This window comes from Stegastes partitus, unplaced genomic scaffold, assembly GCF_000690725.1.
Source record: "Stegastes partitus isolate 25-593 unplaced genomic scaffold, Stegastes_partitus-1.0.2 Scaffold120, whole genome shotgun sequence".
Taxonomy (NCBI): Eukaryota; Metazoa; Chordata; class Actinopteri; family Pomacentridae; genus Stegastes; species Stegastes partitus.
In genome coordinates this window covers 531359-557251 of record NW_007577851.1, presented here as the reverse complement: position 1 = coordinate 557251, position 25893 = coordinate 531359, and the positions used below count along the sequence as shown (strand labels likewise).

The 25893-nt window shown below is 38.3% G+C and overlaps 1 protein-coding gene across 1 annotated transcript in view; it reads right to left on the bottom strand.

Annotated features, from left to right (window-relative positions):
• Window positions 1-25893, bottom strand: part of diaph1 (diaphanous related formin 1) — a 102914-nt gene that overhangs the window by 61376 nt on the left and 15645 nt on the right. The window contains 15 exon segments of the mRNA XM_008278329.1: window positions 3-102; window positions 1973-2152; window positions 3773-3837; window positions 6293-6408; window positions 8642-8758; window positions 9917-10035; window positions 10262-10372; window positions 10565-10670; window positions 11015-11154; window positions 11785-11848; window positions 11938-12021; window positions 13855-13985; window positions 14589-14690; window positions 15348-15512; window positions 16906-16932. Of these exon segments, the coding sequence (XP_008276551.1) occupies window positions 3-102; window positions 1973-2152; window positions 3773-3837; window positions 6293-6408; window positions 8642-8758; window positions 9917-10035; window positions 10262-10372; window positions 10565-10670; window positions 11015-11154; window positions 11785-11848; window positions 11938-12021; window positions 13855-13985; window positions 14589-14690; window positions 15348-15512; window positions 16906-16932 (1627 nt within the window).

Sequence of the window (25893 nt, the reverse complement as noted above, 5' to 3'; positions counted from 1 at the left end):
AGGGGGAGGAGGGGGAGAGGGCAAACCTGGTGTTGGCACAGGAACAGTAACTGTGACAACCTTCGTTTTGGCCTCTTCCAGATCCTTGGACAGCTTTTCAATCTGTGGGGATATAAGTATATAGGGTAAGCCATCATACATATTGATTAACATCAGGAATTAAACATTGTCAGAACACACAGTTATGTATGACACTGGCATGTCCTAACTGTATATGGTGCATTTCTGGAGTTGATATTAATTTTGTATAGACTTGGCAATTTCCATTTCTGATAAATATACATGCCAACAGAAGAAAGGAAGAACAAAAGGCGGGGAACGAGTGATTAGAGCCTGGGCAGGATTGAGCTTTGGGAGAGATGCAGAGAGAATGGAAGACGAGGCACACAGTGAAAAACATAGCAAGGGGGAATTAAGTCCACAGAGGAATTCAAAAGAAAAAGTTTTAAAGAGGAGGGCTAACTTCTAAATTAGAAGTGAGGGTGAAATCCATTTTTTATTTCAACACTGAAATACTGATTACAGTATTTACATTAGTGAGGCAGCAATTCTTGAAAATACTGTCCAAGTCATCAAAGTCAGAATGCTACTCAGAGCAGATTAGGGCTTCAATTTAAATATACGATATGCAATTTAAAGAGGACATACACTGAAAAGTTTATCTTCTCTACATGTTCTGAAGTGTATTAAGTGTAAACAGTGTGCATGTAGGTGTGTGAAAGACTGTCTGGATGCAGCGTAACAAATTGTTGGTGTCGTTTCCTCAGACTTTGAAAAGAAGACAGTAACAGACACAAAGAGCCTCCAAGGCAGGCTTTCTTAGTGAGGCAGCAGATGAAAAGTTGGGCACAGCATCACACAGAGGGACAGTGAGAGATCTCTACATGTGAAGAAATCTTCGATGGGCAGTGCCTCAAACACAGAGAAAGTGAGCCATCTTAGTATGAGAAGCTTGTTTGATGCCTGGCTCGTGATGCTGTTGATGCTTTGGACAACTGTGTGTGCGTGTGTGTGTGTGTTTGGGCTTTTGCGTAGTGAGATGATGACTCTGCTGGCATCAGCCACATTGGATGGAGCTCATTTTGGAAGTTGTGTGGCTCTCTAAATGACAGATACACACAAACAAAAAAACCCACACACACTCACATCTTCATGTGGTTATGCGCACACATGCAGAGGCAGACTGTTCTGGGTCACTTGGTGTGTTTGAGAGTTTGGGTGTCACTGTGAGGCAGAGTCCAGCTGGTGTGGCAGCAGGACACTGACAGCTAAACAATCCTCATCTTTGCCTCCATAACGTATGAGTGTACACACACACGCACACAAACACACACCCTGTGTGCCTATCTTGGCTTTAAAAATTTTGTTTGTCCAATCTCAATCCCTTCCCTTTCTTCTTCTTTCTTCTCCCTTACTCACTCTTTGTACTCCCCCATATTCCCCCACTTTCTGTGTTTTTATTGAGATTCTTAATCTGTAAAGGATTTGGCTTCTTCTCACAATATACTTTTAGTTTTTTCCCACTCTTTTCATGCAATGCTCACAGTTTGGCTGAATCATTTAAGGCCAGGGTGGTTGTGTATTTGTGTGGATGTGCATAGGTATTGGGCAACTTTCTGGTGCTTCCACTTACAATATTGTAGTTCTCGAAGCCTTGAAATGTTTCACTTCTCACAGATTTGTAATTGCTGTTTATGTTTATCAATTCTGTCCTAAAATTTTGGTTCTTTTATGTTGACAATGGCATGGAACCACGATGGAAATGCTATATGACATCTGTCTGAGCTAGTCAATAAAGACTTCTGGAGGTCTGATATTGGGATCAACTCAATTTTACTATTTTTTACTACTTGAATTTGTGCATTCACCTAAACGTTTAATCAGAAATCTCAAAGCTATTACGAGAGGTTTTCATATTTGAATTAAAAAGACATTGGCTGCCACACAGGGAAAAGTGTGTGATTGTGTGTACCTGGTTTTGCAAAGTGCTTAGCTGCTGTTGTAGTCCCTGGTTCTCCTTTTCTCGTTCCTGCTTAGATGTGGCCAGCTGTTCCTTCTCTTGGCTCAAATCCTGCAGCTTCTGTTCATAGTCACCCTCCAGTTTCTTCAGTTCCACCTGCAACTCGTGGCGTGCCATCAACTCCGCATCAAGCTAATGACAGTAAGGGACAGAGTCAGTCTTGAGTATCCTCAGAAGAGCTGCATAGTCTTTTTTGGTGGCTTTAGAGGCCAATTTCAAGGGACATTATCCTGAAGGCAGTAATCAATGTTTTCTCAGGTTTCACTAAAACACAAAAATGTCCCTTTAGTCCCTGTACTGAACAGATGTTGTACCATTGTTATGACAGTGGTAATCCTGATATGTTTGGATAATACATGTCCAACTGATTTAGGTAACATGAAAAAAAAATAGTAATAATAAAAAAAGACGATAATTTAATACTAAATAATTCTAATTTAATGAATTAGCATTAACATTCAACATGATGTAAAACGACAAAAGTGGCAAACAAGATTTCACTACCAAGGATTTTGTGGCAAACAGTTTCTCTTGTTACAAAATACCGGCTGTGGTAAAAGGAAATGGCATTACCACAGGATTAAGGTTGAGGTCTGGTTGAAGGGTGAAATCTTCAATGGTGAAATCATTATAAAACAATTCATTAAAAAGGCTGACTGAGGAAAGGTAAACACCAGGGCTCTCCAGTAAAATATGGGAGCTAAGTGTGCTTGCATGCACGAGCTTTTAGGATCCCTCTTGAAGAGGCAGCAGTCTCCATATCTCAAAGACCTGTTGAAGCCATTTCTTGCAGTCTAGTGCTTTCAGTTTCAGTGTATAATTTACACTGCAAATTAGTGTCAATTATTGAGTTAGAATGCTTCAGTGCATTTGTATGAGCTCATTTCTCACTTCTATTTTAAAGCCTTCACCTTTATTAAAGAGAAACATTTTACCCTAAATTTTAATTTGCTCATTTACATAACTTTTCAAAGATTTTTCATCTAGGACACTTGAGAAACAGGACAAGAGCATTTAAACAGATGAATACATGAACACGCAGACACACATAGCTGTTTAATTTGCAGACAGCAGATCCGTTACTCTCGCTGTCAGCGTCCTGACAGCCTTATCCCTAATTCCTGCCAAAGAGACTGCCTGCAATTACCCCATCATGCACAACTAGTACTATGATGTGTGTGGTCAATGAAAATGAATCCAAGAGTGTTCATGTAATGGGTGCTTATGTGAATGTGCGTGCATTCAATGGATATGATCCCATGTGAGAAATGTGTGTCTTTATGTGTGCATGAATGAAGGCTAGTTACAGCTCCCACTTTGCAATTATCCTGTCACTGGGACAGAAACATCAGGGTAGCAGCAATCAAGGCATTTACCCCCTTGTGTGAGTGTGTGTGTATGCTGCGTGTGTTTTCTGCTCGCCTGTAATAGTATTTGTCTGTGGTGTGGCTGTCAGATGTGTGTATGCTCATTTTCTTAGTCACCCTCTGTTCCTCCCTTTTTCGCATTTGTCATCCCATGTCAGCCAGACAGTGGTCGCATAGAATTTAATTTCAAACCCAATGTGTCTGTGCGTGTGAGAGAAAATGTTAGCTTTTACAATGTATGATTTTCTTTTGTGTTATATGATTGTAATAGCTTGCGTGCTTCTGGGTTGACGCTTTAATATGTCTGCGTGCAAGGCATGCTATCATCGTGTGTGTGCCTGTGCATTTATGATTTTCAGTGTGAATGAATCTGTGTGTGTTTCACCTTCTTTTCCAGCTCAATGGCTTTGGCCTCGCTGGTTTCCACCTTGGTCTGGTCTACCATATTGTCTACAGACAAAGAGAGGGGGGTAAAAGAAAGGAAAAGATAAATAGGAAAAGAGGCAGAAGATAAGATAAGGGTTTCGACAACACACCTGCACACGTCTGGCCATGAAGACATCGTACCCTTCAGTCTGGCACATGCTGTGTCCTCACATAAATTCAAAAACAGACGCATACACAGAGAGCAAGCGTCCCATCTGTCTCCCTATTTTTCCCTTATCACACTACTCAAAGTCAAGATCTATGAGAAGATTTTAGAGGTATCTCATTACAGTAGGATGCTGTGTGGTGCATGCTGCTTATACACATCATTACCTTTTAAGCCTCAAATATATGCACTTTTTTTTACCTCTGTGCTTTTGTGACAGAGGTGGGGGGCACATTAATTTCCCTCTATGTGTGATAAATTTCACATAACTTTACATCCAAATGTTGTAGTCACCTCATCTTTTTGGAAAGACAGCAAAAAATAAAAGAAAGAGCGTAAAATGGTCTGGGAGTAAAACATTATCGCAGAGGACAGGGTGAGAAGGACACAGACTGACCAACAGGGTACTTTTACAGAATAATTGCAGGGTCTACAGGTGGTTCAGTGCTGAAGGGCTTAGCAAGCATGTGCAGTAAAAGAGCTAATTAACATGAAGATGAATGCCACAATGTCACTGGATCAAAGACAGCTAATCATGATGCCCAGGAGGGGGGGATCAAGCAGATGGATAGCAAAGATAGAAAGCTGTGGAAAGCTAAAATACAAAATAAAGAATTTATATGAACTCATAGAAAAGTGAACCATACAGATTGTAAAGAGATAAAGTGTGAATCTTTAGTTGCAATGAAAGTATGGCTAGTGGAAAAAGGAGTTGAAGCAGTGCAAGACTCTGCATATCTAGATAAGCTAGTAAGTAAAAATGACAAAATGTGAAACGGAACGTTTTGCCAGATGAAAGAATCTCACAATAATATACCAACCCACATACAATTTCAGACTGTGCATTTGAGTTTACATGGTTATTGGATGGGTAATGGATTGGGTTGGGGGTGGGAGGGGGGTTTACTTCTATCATGGTGGCTAGGCTAAATGGGACAAACTTCGAATAGAGAGCGCTAAGGGAAACAGAATGTAGGGAAAAAACTGTGCTGAATTTCAGAGTTCAAAGAAAAACACTAAATAATGCATGCAGGGCAGAATTGGGCTGCTTTCCACCAATAATAACTCTGGCAGCCTTAAAGGAGGGCAGCCAGCCTGTGTGTGTGTCAGGACGCATTTAGAAGCAGTGCAATTAGAGCCTCCTGCGGTGAGCAATGGAGACCTGCCATAAAGAGCATTGAACTCATGAGACATGGCCTGCACCTCCATTCTGCTGTGGTTTAGCGTACTATAGTCAGTGATCATTTAGCATTTCCCTCAAGTCTGCAAATTCACAGACATACATGCCAGTGTACACTGCTTTCAACCAAAAATAATGTTATGGTGAAAATTCCACATTTTGTGTTTGCATTCAACAGGCAGTGACAGGAAATAAATCACACGGCTCAGTGGCCATTATAAAGTCTGCTTTAAACAACATCCTGTGACACCTTTTCATTTTTAGATTAAGGTCTATGTCCAAACATTCTCTCTGTTCCTTTATGCATTTGTCACAGTATTTGCGACACTTTTCATGGTTACAAGCAAGTGCAAAATGATGAATTTCTTCTAATTCTGTGTCTCTACGCCATTCTTTCATTCATCTTTGAGTATGGCCATTTGGATCACGTATAAACACGTTTGATCATTCAATGTGGTCGAATAGCACGTCTTACAGACTAGTCGTGACACACTATAAATCCCTAATACTTTCTTAAACCCCATAGAAAAGTCTGTGTCACGCCTGTAGCTGGTAAGGACTGCGTATCTTGCTCACAGGCACTTTAACATGGGAGATGCTTGCAGACGCATGAACCTGGGCACTGCTGACTTATTAGAATAATGCATTCACCACCAGCACCTGAAATGTACCATCTAACTAAAATCTGAATCTGGAATTGTTGAGTTTGGAAAAGCATGTCCCCTCTTGATAAAGTTCATTTTATACAACCGACCTAAAATCTGTAGCACTATTCAGACCTCATTAATGCACACGTCCTCTCTGGCTCCACCCTGTGGTGTCCCCTGGACTCTGTCAATTATACGTATATACAACGCAATGTTGTGACCAAATTAACATTAAATCATATAGGACAGTTATATTACCATAGACAGCCCAACAGCAGTTGTGTCATTGATTGGACGGGGACAAGCCAAACGCCCAAAATACATTAAAAAAGAATAATTCACCCACACATTAGTAGTGCACTTGGTGTCCTTTATTGTTTGTGGTAGTGCAGGTATATTGACAAGTGTTGGGTGATGGGCAAGGCAGTACCATTCACAAGGAGAGGAAAGACTTAATTATGTATATGTTGTGTTTCAACAACTCACCTATCAAGCTTTCAATGTTGAGACTGAGGTTACGGCACTTGAAATCAGGATCCGCCCCATTCCTGTGAAGTACGATCTGAGCGATACACTCATCCATCAACTTGTAGTACTGAGGCCTGCGGAAAGAGTAAGAGATGGGTTTACAGACAGATGGATTAGACGATAAAGAGAAAGAAATGGAGAGAGATGGGGAAGATAAGATAAAAAAGAAAAAGCCCAATGGAGAATATAAATGTGCCCCTGAAAAAAGTAGAAATGTGTCACTGTCTATATCATACTTCACATGTGCACAAATAAATATAGCGCATGACAATTAAAGCAAATACATGTGGTGGTTAATACCAGTCTATGAGAAATCTGGTACATTAGGTGAGTAGAGGATCAGACTGACACAGAGCAACTCAGTTCATCTGTTCAGACAAACGTGTGAACACACATGCTTTGTCACTTTGTCTTTGCAACTGAGATTGGCTGTCTGTGTGAGCATGACAGTTTGAATTTCTTGTCACAAAGATTGATTGTGTGCAACTGTTTCCCTGAGAGCGTGCTGGTTTATGTCCAGCGCCTCATGTCTGATCAAGCCAACTTCACACAGACACTCAATTTTGGAGGTGTCTTATTCCATGACCCCATTAGATGCTGCCAGAGTCAAAAACTCAATACTTTATTTATTCTGTCTCCCTCTCTCCCTGGCCTCTCTCTTAGTCACTCTGCCTTTGTCTAACACTTATTCCACTCCTTCACTATACTTTAAGGTTTTTTTCCCCTAAAAACTTAGACTTATCCATGGAGCGAGAGAGACATCTAGTGTCATTTTGGAAAACTGAAATAGATTTCTATTTGGCAAATTTGGCCTTCTTCGTGATCAGAAACCATTTAAACATGAGATATAAACCAGAAAAGGTGGTTGGTAGCCCTAAGGTTATATACACTTGGACAAATCATAAATTACGCATACAGCTTTCATGGCATTTTTGAACTACATTCATTAAGCCCTTTAAAGGCTGTGCATGTGCACAGTATTACATTTTATCTATGTGCCTCCAAGTATGACCACATATATGTGTAATTTAATACATTCCCATGCCTCCATCTCTACTTGAGATTGAAACCAACCAAAACCGAAAAAGGGCAAAAGAGAAGGTACTCAATGTAGCAATTTATCTCAAGTCTCAATTTTTTCTTCATTACTGTCTCACCCTTCACCTCCCTTCTCTTTTCATCTCTGTGTTTATCAAGCTGTCTTTTCTGCTACTCTACCGCTCTCCCTCCCACCCTCACATCCTGTCTCTCTGTGGAGTCCATTAGAGACCACATCTATTGTGTTCCAGTGGATCACCTGGATGGAAAAAGCTGAATAGGAGAGAAGGAAGATAGAAAAAACGGAGGGGGAGCTAAAAAGACTTCAGTTGGGAGCATTTGTTTGGGCGAGCCTACCTTTTCCATCTTCACAATTTATTCCCCAAACTGTGTTAAAAATAAACCACAATTTCCTGGCTGTCTGATACTATCTAGGAAATACTAGACCAGCAACAGCTCGACACAAATAGGTACATCTCAGCACGTTTTGTGTGTTTTGTCTGTAAGGAAAGAAAATCATAATGTCTTTCTGTGTTACTGAACGTACATACTCAATGCCGTACAGCTCTTGACTTGTCCTTAAAAATATCCTATGCCAGTCTTGTCATTCAATCATTCTCTTTCTTTCTCCTCCATTTCTTTAGCTAAAACTCCAAAGGCTTTGGAAGACGCAGGGAGAGACATTTGCATATTTCTAGTGATAAGAATTGATGGTGCTCATTTCTATTAAAATGGAATTGGACTTCTTTGCATGTATTAATTTCACAGCTTGGGAATGGTGCTCTACAAAACAAACAGCAAATGGAGAAACGGGCTGAAAGGAGGGAGATGTGGGTGAAGGGGAGAGAATTGAAGAAAAGAAAGAAACTTCTCTTTAGGTTTCCTTTCGGTTTGTTACATCGACATATTTTCTGCAGAGGTTCTGCAGCTTTACCTGTCCACATTAAAATATTGCGATTTACTACTTATATCATGTGTTATACATGTGTCTTTCTATACCTTTGGAATGGACTATATGGACTCTCTGGTAATGCAGCTAATATGTGCAGCAATATGATGATCAAAAAGGCTTAAATTTCTCTTTTCAGTTAGACACAAACAATTACTTAGAAAAAAAATCTGTGTTTTATTACCCATAAATGACAATATATGTATCATAGTAAATGCAGCAAGTAAGCACCAGATGATATGAGTTTGAAAGAGTGAATGCGAGCAGGAGCACATGTGAGAGAATATCATCATATATGAGGATGTACGTGTATGCGCTACCTGGCCAAATAATCATTTCGTATCAGCAGGAGGTGCTGCATCAAGGACAGGAAGTGGCTTTCGGCCTTGGAGTCCTTCACAGTGTTGACTAATATCTCAAACACTTCCCTCACATCACTGAAGGAAAACCAGTTAAGGGTCATTGAACATGACTGTTCGATATTCCATACAGAGCATTTATAACAACTGACAATTGCTAACTCTGAAAAGTCTTGCACCAACCTTAGCTGCATATTTTGCTTATACAAGGTTTTGGGAAACACGCTGAAAACTGTCATTTGTGCACAATAGATTTATAGTGAAATACAAGTCAGACAGAGACCATACTTGCAGTCTATCCGACAACCTTCGAGTGTGATTTAACCTAAACAAGTATGGTAATGTTTTCAGAATTCATTTGCCCTACTGCAACACATTATGACTGTGTTTATTATATGTCCAGGCAGCAGACAGTGTTGCAGTGAGGAAGGCAGACTATGCGTGCACTGCACTGGTTATGCCTGGGAGACACCTGGTGTTGAAAACTATAGCTGCATGTCAAATGCAGCAAGGGGAATTACAGCAGTTGGCGAAGGTCATTTTATGCAATTTTCAACAGTAAAATTTTAACGTAAGGTGGATTTTCTTTTGAACCTGCACATCCTGGATGTGAGCTGAAAACAGGACATGCTGTGTGAAGTCAAGACAGTTATTAATCAGGATCATCACCTTCTTTGTGTTCACACTAATGCGTAAGCAGCAACATGAAGCATCAAGTTTATATACAATAACAGAAATAAACACTTAATAGCTACTATTAGTTACTACAGGTGAGTGGCTAATTTTTATGAAATGCTAGTTAGCAAAGACAGATTCTATAAGTCGAAAAAGTCTGTACAGGGTTACAATGTCCTTGCAGGCTGTGAGAATATTGGTATTGCATATGAAATTATAAATTTCATCACTTGGAAGAAAGGGGTCTGTCTGATTATAGAGGGAAAGAGATTAGCAAACTTTTGAACCATTTCTTTTATAATGCAGGATATAAGTAGAGATTATTCTATATACTATCAGTCTGGACCACACAGTTTCTTCCTTCTTAGAAAAAGCAAGTGATTTTTTTCTCTTGCAAAGCGAAGTAGTAAAGTAAATGTTAATGTGAAAATTACAAGAATGCAAATTCATACTGCAAACAGATAGATAGCTTTTGTAATGCTGATCCTCATTATTCTGAAGGACAAAAAGTAGACTTTGACAGTTTCTACAAGAGAACAATTTTGCCCATTGGAAGGATATTCCATTTCAATGCGGATGTCATCAAGACGTAATTTGAGTTCCTCAGAGTCATCTTCAGCCTGCTCATCAAACACCGTGAGTTGCACCTTCAGCTCTTCATTTTCTATCGTCCGCACCTCCTGCAGTGAAATTGATGGGATGCAGGCGGAGAGATGAAAAGGCACGGGGGAGAATAGCAGGAGCAGTGTGACAGTCAAACATTTTGAGTTTGGACACTTGAGAAAAAGTTTTCTACAGCGTAAGTGTGTGTCAGCCCATCAAGAAGACAGAGACATCAAGACAGAGAGACAACAAGAGTAAGGCTGTGCAAATGTGTTGTTGATCAAAAGACAGTGTTTTCTGTACCCTCAGCATGTCTCTAAGTCCCAGCCTTAGCAGTTCAGAGCGAATATGGATTCTGAAGTCTAATTCTTCTCCCCGGCTGATCAAGGCGTTGATTAGCTGCATGCAGCCACCCTGCCAAAAACACATCAGAAGTCAGCTTCACAATTTAGACTAACTGAATAAATGAAAACTTTAATACAAAACAAAACAAAAAAGCTTTTCAAATTGTTAAACAAATGTAACTGAGTTGGTGTCATTTCAGAATCAAAAACACACATAATGATTTACAGTTATCAAAGTTTGTATGTGCATTTGATTGAGTACCTTCAGAGCAATGTTGTGACTGTTCATTCCAGCAAGGAGAGGCTGAAACCTCTCAATGTCCCGTTTCTCAGCCTCCTCTGTAATTGACTCCAAAACACGCTCATGACTGCAACAAACAGGCAGTTGTCCACATCATGTAACATTTTGCTCCATGTAGTCACATCAGTAACAGCACATAAATTCAACATTTACCATTAAAATATATATGCAGAATGACAGGCTTTACTGAAACCTGACATACAGGTGAAAGACAATATGACATTGATCAAGTACTAGTGTCAATTCTAAGATCCTAGTCATTGCCAATAGAGCAGTTCACATCTGTCAACATAACAATATTAGACTTGTGCTCCAGATTTGAACTGTGATCAAGAGCTGGTGGTCCAAATCCATATTTTCTGTGTTTTCAACAAAAGAAACATAGATATGACAACATTCACTCATGCTCACAGATTTTCAGGATGTTCCAAAATGGAGATGGCAGAAAGCAGCCTGACAGCATCAACCATCATATGAGGCACCCTGGGGTTGATGGCTCTGACCAGCAGAGGAATTCCCTCATCTGACTCCAGCATAGATTTCAGACCGTACTAAATGGAAGAGAAAGGAAGGAGGAAGAGAGCAAACAAAAAGACGTAAAGTTGTTAAGGGTTCCTTTTCAACAGTGAAAAGAATGGCAGGGCATTTATTTTTCAAACTACAGTGTTTATACCGAAAGAATGAATCTCTCTTGACCCAGACAAAACGTAATCAGACTGCAACAACTTTGGGAATGACATACAAATGTTTTGTTTTGATAAAGAGGGATGTCATCAATCTGATAAAAGCTCACACTTTGACAAACCCTATTAAAGACCACAAATGGCCTAACTGCCCTCTACAGTAGTAGGACATTGTTACGATCTGACAGGGACAGTGGTGACACTTAGGCAATGAAACAGAACATTTTCTAAATATCCAAAAATTAAGCTTGATAGAATAATCACGTTGAGCCAATTCTACGTGCTTTTCAGTAATTTACCTGATTGGTTTTGTTTTTCTGTTTTGAAATTAGCTTTGTTTGCACCTTTACAGCGCTCACACTGTGTCACATTTGATTCATAATGCCCTCTAGTGGAAGAACTGCTACACTACAATGAAGGCAGGAAAAAAGTGAACAGTGACTCTACGGTTCTATTACTTACAACTACAGGCGATAACTACAAGCCAGGTGTCCTCACCTTGTTGTTCATAAAGGCCTTTAGACAGCGAATGATCTCGTGTTGACATTTCACTCCCATCATTCTAGTTCATGGATAAAAGACAAGACAAACAGAAAGATATTACAAACATTTCACCAGAATGCACAACTGCTGCTCCGTTAAGTGACTTACGGATATTCATCTTTCTCCTCCTGTAGTCTCCTAAGTAGATTCAGAAGCAGAGCCAGCCCCTCATCTCCAAAGTTCTGCACCCAACTGCAAACAACAAGGTCACACGATTAGCACAGAGTTTTTTAAGGTCTCAAAATTTGTGGCAAACTTTTAATTTTTGGCTTTTCCATTTCTTATAAGAACATATTTAATTCATAATGAAATCTGCCAGTTTCTGTTTTAAAAATAGTTATTGGTAGTAGAGAAGCTATGCTTCAGGAGTATATGCTGTGTAGTGTCTAACTTACAGTTCTGTTAAGCAATAAGAAAATATTCAAATAATAGGCTGTGTGACACATTTAGACAAGCAAAGACTTTATTTTCTGTCATACCATGCCTTCAAAAGTGGTACACTTGAACAGCACCACAAGGGAAATTATCTTTTTCCATAGTTTGTTCAACAAATATATCAACAGATGGAATATCTTTCTGTGTGAAAAGTAAATACACCTGTGGACCAGGAGCTAATATTGCTGAAGGCATTTTGCATAATTGTTTGTCAGTGTCTGACATTGACTTAGAGAAATTTTCGTCCACTCTTTGATGCACAGTTCCGTCATTTGCAAGATATCTGAAGGTTTTCTAGCACGTACTGCCCATTTCAAAATCCCCAGCAATATTTCCATTTAATTCAAACCTGGGTTGTTTTTTTGTTTTTTTTTAACTAGACCATTCTATAACTCTTCATTTTTTCTTTTTGAGCCATTCCTCGATGGATTTGCTAGTGTGCTTAGGACTATTATCATGCTAAAAGGTTCCCAGTCCGCTTCAACTTTCGGACAGATGGCCCCACATTATCTTCAAGTACTCTTTGTTATAATGTAAAAATTCATAGCTCAGTCAAGGCTGCAAGCTGCCCAGTCCCTGGGGCAGTAAAGCAACCCCAAACCATAAAATTTTCACCACCATGCTTCACAATTTGTATGAGATTCCTCTCATGAAAAGCTGTCTTTAGTCTGCACCAAACATGTCAAAGGCTACTGAGGCTACACAGCTCAATCTTTAGTTGTGCTGTCCAGAACGCACATTATTTCTTTCTCTTTTTTTTTAATCATTAAAATTGTAAAATGACGAACATTTATATTTAACAGTATGACAACACAATGTTTATTATAAATGCCACTTGTTTGAGTACATCAGTATACTTGAGATTAAAATACACTGTCTAAAAGAGGATCAAATGTTTGCTTGGTCAAATATGTATAAGTCAACAATTTCCATAGAAAGCAATTATTTATTCACATTACTTCATTTGCCTTCTTTCTGTCAGTTTATTAGAGGCTTGCCGCGGCATTTAAAATGAAAGAGAAAACATTTGTGAAATCACACTGGTACATCTAAACACGACAATCTGGCATTTCCTTTAATTTTTTTCTGTGTTTTGAAGCAATAGATTTATCTTAATGTTCTATGTTTATAAGCACTCTATGCATCTATGCACAATTCTGTAGTTCAAACTCTAAATATTTGGACAGTTACACACTTGTTGTTCTTTAGGCTCTGTGCATCACTACAATCCTTCTGAACTAAAACAATGGATATTACAATAAAGTCTCAAGTCAGATGTAATTTGAATGGATTAATGTCAACATTAAAAGATGTGCGTGTGCAATATGGCCCGTTTAACACTTAGTATCAAAATCACAAACGCTGAGCAGTAGTTGACTACTAAACGTTTCTTAGGTTGTGGGTTCACACACAAGAGCACTCATTTTATTCATTCAGAAGGCCAACCATCCCAGCTATTCCAACAAATAAGGCTGAACAAATTATAAAGTATGGAGCATTGCAATTTTTTGATAAATGCAAAAAAAAAAAAAAAAAGAAAAAAAAAGTTGCATAAATATACTAACAATCTGAACTGTATGCATGTTTTACCTGACAGGGTTGTTATTAAGTGAGACTCGTAGAGATTCCAGACAGTTCAGCAGCGGTGTGTCTCGGTAGTCTGCCTTTAACTCCTGGATGTACATCATGGCTGACTTGGAGCTCTCCTTCTGGTCTTGGCCCTAACAAACAAACACAAACACACAAAGCAAGCACATAAACACTAAATTACTGTATGTTGTGCAATTACATTTGTCTTGTTAAATGTTACAATTGGTGTAAGTCTCACAAGAAAGCACAACAGTAGGCAAAAGGGCAAATTCAAGAATAATTTGAAATTACTTATAGGGGTACTGTATGTAGGACTTTTCTTTTAATAGGCTTGTTTTAAAGTTAAATAAACTGTTAGCAACCATCTGTGTTTGATTATGTAGGCCCTTAGAGCGACTTGATTCTCAGCATATTTAAATCTCACCTGCTGCTTTTGAAATATTATTTACTCAACTAAAAAGAAAAGCAAACCCTACCAAAGATGGTGAAATACTTCTTCTGATTCGGCATTTCAACAGTGAATAAATGTATGTAATGAATAATATTTAGGTGTACAATATTTAGGTGGAGCAATTCTATCATGACTCAAATAAGCAAAAGCATATCATTGAAAACATACAGTCAACAAAAAGACCTTGGTGTATATCTGAATTACTGTGAGTTAATAGTATTGCTGTATGATCTGATATCTTTACTGTGCATTAAAAACACTTGTTCCGTTTTCAGGTACTGACAGCTTTAGACGTGTGGAGGTACTGGGAGACCATCTCTCGCTTGATCATAATGTCTTTCTCTCTCAGAGGTTGCTGCTTTTCTTCATTCAGGTTCATATCCACCTAGAGAAAGACAGGAGGAAGTATACAAAGATAAATAGGTGAGACAGAAGGACAAAACAAAGCATTTTGACACGAGGAGATAGTATGACAAATGTTCTGTGCACTCAAGCATAAAATATGTCTTGAAACTTAATTCATACTGTTTTAATAAATCTATCTGCATTAATAATAATAAAAGAACTACAGTAAGGTGTGTCAACTAGTAATTACAAAAGAGATAAACAAAGCCCCTTAAAGATGCTCAATTTGAAAGTCTGAGCAGCAGTGGTTTTGCAATGCTAAGATACTGAACAGAACAATTTACTAACGCACTATGTACAAATACCCTTATTTTAAGATTTCAAACATTGCAATTTGCTTGTCTTAATAGCTTTGTCCTTCACCATTTTTGTCATATCTATTTAGAACAAACACATAGAATAAACTCTTGTGTTTTTTCAACAAAAATTGCGACATGCTTTCAAAATTGAATTGAAGGTATTACAGTAATTCCACATGAAGGGTCTTTAATCGGTGAGCGATTCAGTACTTTTGAGAGGAATATGCCAAGTACAAGTTTCTCTGGCTGTTCAGGCAAGATAATGAATATTATGCGAATCCCCAAAAGTTGGATCTTTCACACATATTACATACACACACTTTTATGGTCTTTCTCACCAGCATCTGTTCGAAGAGTTCCAAAACATATTCATCAGTATGATCATGCAGGATGGCACTCTGAGAATTGATCTCATAGTTGGTAGCTGAAGAATGTCGGTGACCTGGCATTGGGCCAGGCTTTTCCTTGTCCTTTTTCATCCTCATGCTGGTGAAACGCTCCAACTGAACAAGAAAACACCACGGCAAAGGTTAGAGGAAAGACATCAAAGAGAGAAACTACAAAACATAAATTTTAAAGTTAAGCGTCATGTACAATGTTAACTACCCAAGAGGTAGCTCATTTTAGGTTAGGGTTATTACATTAGCCCTTTTCAGACATGCACCTCTTAGCAGAAAATCTGACAGCAATTTAAAGTCTTAGTTTCAATTCTGAACATGCACCCTGGGCATTGTACAAAAGAAGCCACAATGGCAATCGTTCTAGGTTGGATAAACAGATTACAGCATTACAAAATGGAATCTGCAGAAACAGAGATAAAAAAATAAACGTCTTGTACCGACTTGTAACATCGGTGTAATGACTGGATCAATCCAAATTTCAACTGTTTTTCTTAAAACCAGTTCAATAAACTATGAAACATCATGAAACAGATCATTTCAAAGCATTGAGAACTTTCTTCTCAGGTTTTCTTATCAGGCTAAAGAAATTTTCAAAGTATCATTAAGACTAAAACAGGAAAGTAGGTTTTAAAATCTGTCAGTGATGCACCTTGAAAGAGAACAGAAAACAATGTCCTTCCTCCTGTTCCTAACTTTTTCAACTAATCTCTCTCCCTCTCCCTCTCACTGTGCTCCAGTCTTTACATGGTGCCAAATACGGTATCAGCACACAGCTCTGGCTGTAATTGTGCTGATGTGTCCGGATTAAGCCTCAAGGAACATCAATTGTCACGTATGTCTAAATGTCATACACTCGGACAGTTTGAAAAAACAGCACTGTTAAATGATCCATGTCTGAAGAAAGCTAATGCATGCAAGAAAAGAGACTTTTCAACAATGTGAGATGTCAAAGCTTTTTTGGCGACAAACATTACAAAACAAAGTCAACATGCAGTAAACACTGCCAGAGGCAGAACACAAGACTCAATTTTAACAAACAATAGGGGTGTCTGTCTCCTCTGGTTTTAATGACTTTGTGTGGTAAACTGCCAATACTTTGACTGTTTATATAATTATCACATGAAAAACACTTAAGAGCATCAACTTTAGGGCACATATAATCTTGGCACATACTGACATAATGATCCTCCATACCATAATGATTCAAAAATAATAATCTGGCATTCTCCTGTTGTAGGAAATTGAAGGCATCATTAGTCTATGTGCCAAGCAGTTCATGCTGTCAGTGTGCATCCTGAAAACATGCACATCCAACATCAGTACAGAACAGGACAGAAGACAGATACAGAACAACAAGTGTGTTATGGTAGATTAGGTTGTTACAGATGGTGACATGACAATAAATGCGCGACGTTGAGTTGCTTTATCTACAACCACAATGACAGAAGGACCAGTCAAGTACGCAGGGCATGGTGACAAGCCGTAACAAACCTACCTCATCAGGAATCAGCCGTTTGAGTTTCTGTAAAAGACGAATGGATGAAAGGAAGAAAAATAGCAAGAAAGGGTGAGAAAAATCGACCAGATGGCAGGGAAAAGAAGTGACAAGGAAGAGGAGGGAGAGAAAAATAAAGAATCCATTAGACAGAAATCATTCATGACAGGAAACGGATCCAGGAAATTATCTTCAGAGTTCATGAGTGATTCACAACAGTACAGAGTGAAGGACCAAATAAACTACCATACGTCAGTCTAATTCATTATTCACATCTCAAGAGGACTAATACATCTAAATTAAAGACATTCTAAATTGAGGTAAGTATGACTCAAGGAAGAGTGTAATTGAAGGTGATCAGCTGTCAACAGTCATCAATTCACAAAAGTGGGAAAGAGGAGTATCAGTGAAATTGTGCATAGGAAAAAGTCAAAGTATATCTTAAAGAAAGAAGTACTATCATGTCTCGGCCACTAGATGTCAGGCTCCACCCAACAATGTTTCTGTAGGAAACTCAAAGCAATCAAGTGTACCACTGGGCAAAACTAGGGAAACACAGGTCCTCACAAGCGCTATGCAGAGCAAATAACATCAAACTCAGACAGAATTATCAGAACTGAAATGAGTGTCATAAAAGATAAATACAAGAAATTAAAAACAACCGTTTCTGAGAATCTTATCAAAACTAAAGTAGGACAATAGCAACACTTAGTTCTTGATAACAAAATTGCCTACGATTCAAATTTAAAGGCAAGCTGTACTGTATAGTGCTGCAACAGTCACAATGAACCTCCAAGTTCTACGTCACAACATATAGGACGAGACAAGGATCTGTCCAGACACAACACCCCTTCCCTCATTCTGGCATCAAACAGAAGTGAACCTTGGATTTTGGTATGGCCTACAGAGGTCTGAGGGTCAAGGGTTCACAAGATGAAACACAGAACAGGATCAACTTGTTATTAGCTCAACTGTAGGTACAGAACAGCACTAACCCTTCACCTTCATCTAATCCCTTTATCTTACTTAAATTTTAGATATAAGTCAGACTTTTAACCAGCCTTACTGTATTAGGCAATCTAGATCTAGAAGAATTACATTAATTAGTACATTTAATTACTGTAGAAACTGAGTTTACAGGGTTAATGTGGGAAAAGCAAGCACTCAGACCACATGTTGCACTGAACAACAAATGATTTCAATTATCTGTTTACATTTTTTATTTCAATGCAAGTTTAAAAAAATAAATAATTGCAGACAAAAGCTTGCTCCTGCATTGCACCTAGTTTTATCTTATGACAGGTAGTGTTATAACTTAAAAAACACACCATAGTAAACCAGTTTGAGTGGATTAAATCAGTGTATTTTGAATAAAATTTGAATGAAGACAAAGCACATGTTCACATCTGACCAGACAACCAATAAGCACCTTGATGCTAGATATCTGTAATTACTTTAATGTCCTTTTTACTCTGGTTTACCCATTCTGTAATCCACTTAGATATCTATCTGTCATGCTATGAAAGTTCTGAAGATGACATACATTCTAACATCTGTATCAAAAATGTTTGCCTTGCAACAGATGCTTACATTTTGATTACAATGCTTTGTTTAAAAAACAATGCTTTCAAGTTTTGTTGCAATTGTTTTTTTCTGTTTGTTTTTTTTAAATCAATGCTTTTACATGGTATGAATTTAATTTTTGTTTGTTAATCCATGTTTGAGCCAAAACCCAATACAGCTTAACCTGACACGTCACATTCCTTGTTACACAGAATAACCTGAGAAGTCTTCTTAGGAAACTCTTTGGAAAAGGGTTGGCATCTTCATCAAAAAATCCTAGCAGGTGATTGAATAAACCATCTGTCCATCGTCATCTATTACAAGCTAAGTTCAACTGTTGTCAAGCCTAAAGCATGAATCTATCTTCCAGTAAGTCCTCATAGGAAGATAATTGGTCCAAACCACTGTGGTTTCGCCACAAGCAAATAGCTTGTCAAGCTGAATTCTTGTATGATTTTATGATTCTCATAAATTTCCAGCTGCCTCACGAAGCAAACTACAGCCATCACCAAACCTATATATATAGCTGAACAAAGTGTTGCAACATTCTTCTGTAGCAGGAGAGTAAGAGGTAAGGAGGAAGGACAAAGAACAGGGGGGAGAGAAAGAAGGCAGTCTGACTATGGGGAGAGCAGTCAAGAAATTAAAAGAAGGATGTTTCCGCTTTTACAGCTGCCATCAAATAACACACCCTCAACTCATCAACACAAAAACACACAATGCCAGAAAGATACACACAAGCACAACAAATGTTGCAGCGCTATTCAGCCCACATAACGGAAGTATACAGCTGACAGTAGGCACAGTGGATTCTGGGTAATTGCATGGGACACAGACTACTAGTCAGGAAGAACACTGTAGAGATAGATGGGGGAGGAAGAGAGAAAACACTCTTGAATTTAACAAACTGTTCCGCTTTACAAACCACAAGTACAGTTGAAAATATACGCACTCAGACAAACTCCACAACAGTGTTTGAGCCAGGAATGTCATCGAGTAGTGAAATGGGCCTACAATGAAGCCCTTCAGAAACACTTTCAAAACAACTTTGACTATCAAGGACTGCATAAATTGTATGAATCAAGTACTAACTGGATATCTAAATGGTGTTCTAAGAGCACAATGGTAACAATACTTTGAAGATACATTGTGTACCATGTATCAAATCTAACTGTTGTTCTGCACAATCAGTGTTCCACTATGTAGCAAAGCATCAAGGAAAACTTGTTAAAGCAAAGGGTAAGTGATCTACTGTTAGCTTTCAATTATAATCAGTTTGGAATCACGAAATCAGGGTTGGGTTGGCTATTGTTTGAATTGTATTTTTGATTCTGTTTATCGATTCCAGTTCCTTCCAATTTTCGATTCCAGTTCTTTGTTGTAGTATTACTCTTTTCTGCAATATTGTGCTTTTACCATTAATATCCCCAGCACATTTTCCAATTATACTTGTATACTTTTACTATAAGGAACACTTTGAATGCAGGTCTTATACAGTGTGGTATTAGTACTTTTATTTAAATAAAAAAATCTGAATACTTATTTCAATACTGCTCATCTCTGTCTATAAAGGTAAATGAACCCTGAACATTTATATGAAATAATATACTAAATATGTTTCTTAACCACTCAGCACAGCTACAGCTTGCACATCCCCTTCAAGGAAGGTGGTGATGTAGACTAGTAGGTTTGTTGCGAATGTCTTGTTGTGAGTCTCTGCGGGTGTGTGAGAGAAGCACCAGCACATTGCTGCAGTCACAGAAACGTGTTGCTATAAAGGGAAGCTGTAACATGTCAAGATAAACTGAGCAGTTAATGAAAGTCTGTATGTTACATTCGCTGTCACAGAAAAGAATTAAAGAGTCCCTTGTTCATGCCATGTTACTTTTCCATCCTCTCGTGCAGCAGAGCTGTCTAAAACACTTCTTACCATACGTCAAATATTTGCAGCACAAGCACACAACAGCATAAAGTGACCGCAGGCAGAGCAGCAATGGTGTCTTTCCAAGTGAAATTTGTTTTAAAATTAATCAGCAAAATTGAAATGAATTTTGGATGCAGTTTGTTGTAGGAACTGGTTCCCAATGCCCAACGCTACATTAAACTCAATAAAAGTTCTGTAAAAACATGATATAATCACATAATAATCCACTTTAAGTCCATACACAGTAAAACAGATTTATTTCCACTTGAGCACTAGATTCTATGTTACTGTAGTCTGATACCAACATAAATATGTGCAATAATGTTTGCCAGCTGGAGCTAAGGAATATTACTGTCATATGTACAATGATAATGAGTAACAATTACTCCTGTGTAGGGGTGTGTGTGTAAGACAAACACTGATTATACTCCAACTTACAGTCACTGGTTGTTAGAAAGGTAGAGTAAGCTTGGATTTGTTGACATTTCAGGCAAGTGAACGAGGTCTAAAACATTAAGAATAGCCTGACTGCCTGCATGAAATAACGAATTCATTGACGATACCAAAATCAGCAAAACTGGGTCCGTAAGAATGTTGCAATGTTGATTAACCGATCTATTCAGGTATTTTCCCAGCCCTACTGTCACCTCATATGATTCTTATAATAACACTGTAAATTAAGGTATTGAGGTACTAACAACTCTGTCTCAGCAAAGTTTGAAAATTAATATAAACAACTAACAAAGTTCAAATCAACATACAATTAATCAGCAAGTATTGGCTCAAATCATTTATCAACTCCCCAAAAATTCCACTTTCTGCTAGTTGCAGCATCAGTATCATCTTTGTTAATGTAATACCTGTTGGTTTTGCACTGGTTATTTTTCTTGGCAGTTTTTTTTTTTGATATATGGATAAAACTAGATCATAAATTATCAATATAGGAATCCATAATGAAAGCCTCCCCTAAAAGGGCTCTGAAGGATTTTCCTGTAATTCAGACCAAACACCAAACTCACAAAACTACTTCGTTATAATTCAGAGGGCTCCCAAAGCACAGGCAGCCAGTTAGATGAGCTGATTCATCTAATCATCCACAATGAGCTCATTACATAAAGTGGTACATGTGTCAGACTCCCACTCACTGCAGTTTGGGTGAACATTAAGCCACCAACACCTCACAAGCAACTTTTATATAGTGGCCATGCTATAATGTGGACACTTTACTCAAGACACGTAATGGCAATCAAGACTGTATTCAAGACTGCATCTGTCTGATCAATCCAGTGAGTAATGTTCAGTCAACAACGTAAAAAGCTGACCAGCTAACACTGCATGCTTGGTAAATTTTCCAACTTGCCAACAACACATTCACCCTGTGTTTTCTAGCGATGAGCAAGTGTTTTATCATGATTAATTAGTCTCAAAGATGCCACAAATAAAAACCCAGTCACATACATATTATACGAGCACAAAAACAGTATCAACAAGTGGAAAACCACCTTCTCAAGGGAGCATGTGTGCTCTGTGAGTGCACAGAACAGTATCTGCAAGTGGAAAAGAACACCCACAGGGGAGCATTTCTGTTCCCTGTGCACAAATGTGGTTCCACGAGCACAGGGGTGTGATGAGCCTGGCATTCCTTTCACCCTTGTTACTGCTCAGCATTTGCCCTCTCATCAAGTTGACTTTTGTGATTTGAAGGCGGGAACAGTGGCTTGTGTCTGATCCTTTCATTAGTCACTGTCAATGCCCACAGTCTTCTGAATGTCTCTGACCCTCTGACCTACATAAATCATCTAGTAAGTTTTGGCTTGTAAATGATGTAGCTGATGATCCATTCATGATCTACGTACTGAAATGTATTACATCTACTTAGACACAGGTATCTCTCTGTGATGTTTGTGACAAGAGGTGGAAAACTAAAAACCAATCAATGCTATTACTATAGCCAATTCAAGGAGTCCGAAGTCTCAAAAGTCGAGTTGAGAAGCAAGCAAGTGTTAAACAGTTGTGTGTAAGAAGTGCTAGTGCACGTCAAAGTACCGTGCTGGTAAGTGGAGCTGAAATGTGCAGATACTGTTCTGAGATGCATGCATCTGGATTTTATGTGCACAGGTTTTGAGACCAATTAAAGGACACATTTAACAAAACATGTCAGGATGGCATAAAGAAAAAAGGAGAGCTGAGGTTAGCAGCAGGCCTGCAATAAATGAAAAATACTTTATTTATCCCAGAAGGGAAATTCAATTTTTTCAAAAATTCAATTCAATAGTTGCTAGTTCTGTCAAATGAAAGGTCCTACCAGTGCAGGAGTTTCATCCACCACCACTGTGGAGTGTTTCGCTTTTAATCAACCTTCAGTGTTCATTATTTATCACAGTAGGTATCTTCCATTGCATCATATTTTGTTGAATATTACTTTCCCTCTGGATAATTAGAAATTACAGGCCAACAATTACCCCATTCGACTGCGTTGAAGCACATTAACAGGCTACAGTAAGGTTTCCGACCATGTAGTTAGGTGATGATATGCCTGATGAACAACAGGAAAATATAAGGAGTAAATTGAAAAAGGTAAACCTTGAAATTTAATGTGTACAAATCACTACATTTTTGATTACAGGTGCAATCACAAAGTAGAAAATTCACAAGTGTGAGGATATTTACAAAAGCAAGACGTCAAGAGTGTTCCACTGATTGCTTCTTTTCAATTTTTTTTTATCTAGAATAAACCCCCTGCAGTGGCCCAATGAAAAACCCTTGCAAAACACCCACACATGTACAGACACACACAAAAAATATAATGGTCCTAAAGGGAGCATATTATATAGGTCTAAAGGCAGTAGAAAAAAATAAAAAGGACAGGGAAAGGGCTCTGCTTGGGGTCTGTCTGTCGGTCTGTCTGTCTGTAATACCAGGCAGCGAAAGAAAAACAAATCAGCATTTAGCTTCTAACAGCAATACAATCAGCCAGTCACCCATTTCTCCTGATGTTTCTCTGTGTGTGCACACACCTGCACCTATCTGCATACATATATTAAGTAGCAGGTCTTGAGAGTGGTAAGAAAGATTATGTAAATAGGAGCAAGAATGAAAACTAAGCAAATGCAGAATGAGGGAAAGCAGAGTGGCCACTTTAACAGGCAAATGAGTGCAGAATCCACAGTTCTGTCAGATGATCACTCCAAATTGGGACACACTACTTTAATAGTCGGGCTGTGTTATATATATATACAGACACACACATAAAGAAATGTTCTAACAGATGTTACAAAGGTGACAAGGATATGACATACCTTGTATTATTTCTAATGGTTACATTTAACAATTAGGCAAATAACCTTCCATAACATTTTTGTCATAGTAGATAATTTACCACATCATAGCAGGAAACTGACTGACTGACATGAATTAACTACGCTTAATGGAACTCAGCCATCATTAGGGTAATACAATATACCTGTGCAAAAATATCTGCTATAAAAAAGGCTAAATATTGCAGTGATGGGAGTCTTTGGCAATCTCATGATTCCATTTGATTCAATAAAAACAATGAGGGAAATTATATTTTTCAGTTCACTGTTTGCCATATCACTGATTCCAGTAGTTTGTCCACAAACAGGCACCACAGAAAGGTGTGAGAGAGTACGCAGCTATTTTATTTAATTCATAGATTACTATGCAGTTCAGAAATGTGTAGATTTTTTTCTCACAGTTCAACAAGTGCAGCTATCCTAAGGGCGCCTAGCATAACGGTTCAAATGCCAGAAAATTATTAGAAAGTTTCACTCTTCAGACCCTTTCACTCTTTAAACACTTTAATTTAACTTTAAATTAAGGTAATTATTATTTTTCTTATTAATATACACTCAATAACAAAAGTATAAAAGCGTTATTGTTACATGTTACAAAATAAGGCATGGCAAATTTGTTTTTGTTCTAAAAGTGTCCAGCGGGCAGCAGTGTTTTTTTTATTAATCAGAGAGGCCTATACAGTGAGAGTATAAACGCTATTGTGCACACATGCATTGTGATGCTCAGTCATGATGCCAACTGACTGAAATGTGTCAGGCACGCTAGTAGTAGTTGGAAGCACTTATATTTTCTTATCAAACTAGGATTATAGTCACCGGACTGTACACAATCCTGGAGGTATTGAAGCACTAGGAGAAGGCCTTAGCAATTAACTGTGCTCAAATCAATGGCCTAGGGATCTTAAAGTCAAACTTAAGCTGGATTAAGATATGTTTATGTTTGTCAGCATGATTTACTCGTCAGTGGTCACCAGCCAAGAATTAGTGAAAGTCATGTCAATTAGTGCATCACATTTTGTTGGCTTTGATTCTGTCTCAGGCTTGCCTGCAGTGTAATTGGTTTAACTATGTAGTTTCACACTCAACACCCTGTCCAGTACAAAAAAAAAAAGATATTAGAAATGGCCAGATACCTGTCGCATGCCATGTGCATAAAACCTCTCTTCCCTTCTTTTTCCTGTTTAATAGTATTAATAAAAAACTAAATTGTAATATGAAAGAAACACAAGAAAGAAATGACAATAAAGATGTCACTGCCAATATAGGCATGCTTTTAATACAGAGGCTTTAACCAACTTGAGTTCATAATGCAGGACATAATAAGGAGATTATGATAAATCAATTGGTCCAGTGACCTTACAGGTATTTACAGAAACAGAGAGAAAAAAATTATCTGCTAGTCAAGCTGAATGTAGAGGTGACTGTGCTCATATTTTTTGTTGTTCACTGTTTATAATGGGTAATGGGTGTAACTGGAGGGGGGGTATTTGACTTACTAATGGTTAATATAATTATAAAAACGTCAAGTGCGCAGAAAATCGCCCCTAAATGGATTCCTTTCAAAGCAACATCTGTATTTTAGTAATGCACATATTTTTAAATGTGTCACACAGTGCATTTCTAAGAAAAACATTTTTATGTCATAGTCATGGCTTCAGACACATGATAAACATCTGCTGAAATAAAAAAAAAATAACATTCAGGATTATTTCACATCTTCTATTACTAATATGTTAAAATACTGCAAGTCTTTTCCTAACAAACAGGCCTTCCAGTTGAAAACATTTTAGCAAATGGAGTTGCAATAACGAGCACCATGTAATAGACTGCTCAGTCCAAAAAGTTTACAGGTCAGGTATGCGATTTTCTGCTGTTATCTTTTTCTACATCTGTGTGTAGGTGTGTGCCAGTGAACATGGCCGCAATCACATACTAACTGACAGTGATTGGTTGATTGTTACTATGATAAGCTTTTGTTGATGAAGGTGGAGTGCCAGTAAGGCCACACCAGAGCATTGAGGACAGGCTGTTGTTTAATCAACATATAACTTTGCTGCCTTTCAGACTGAGTCTGGAGGGGGATCCCGAGAGAAATGGTGGTCACACGACTGTGTGAGGAGGGATAGGTAAGGTACTGAGTGTACGGACTGTGGCAGTGGGAGGGAACAGGGTGTAGCTAGACAT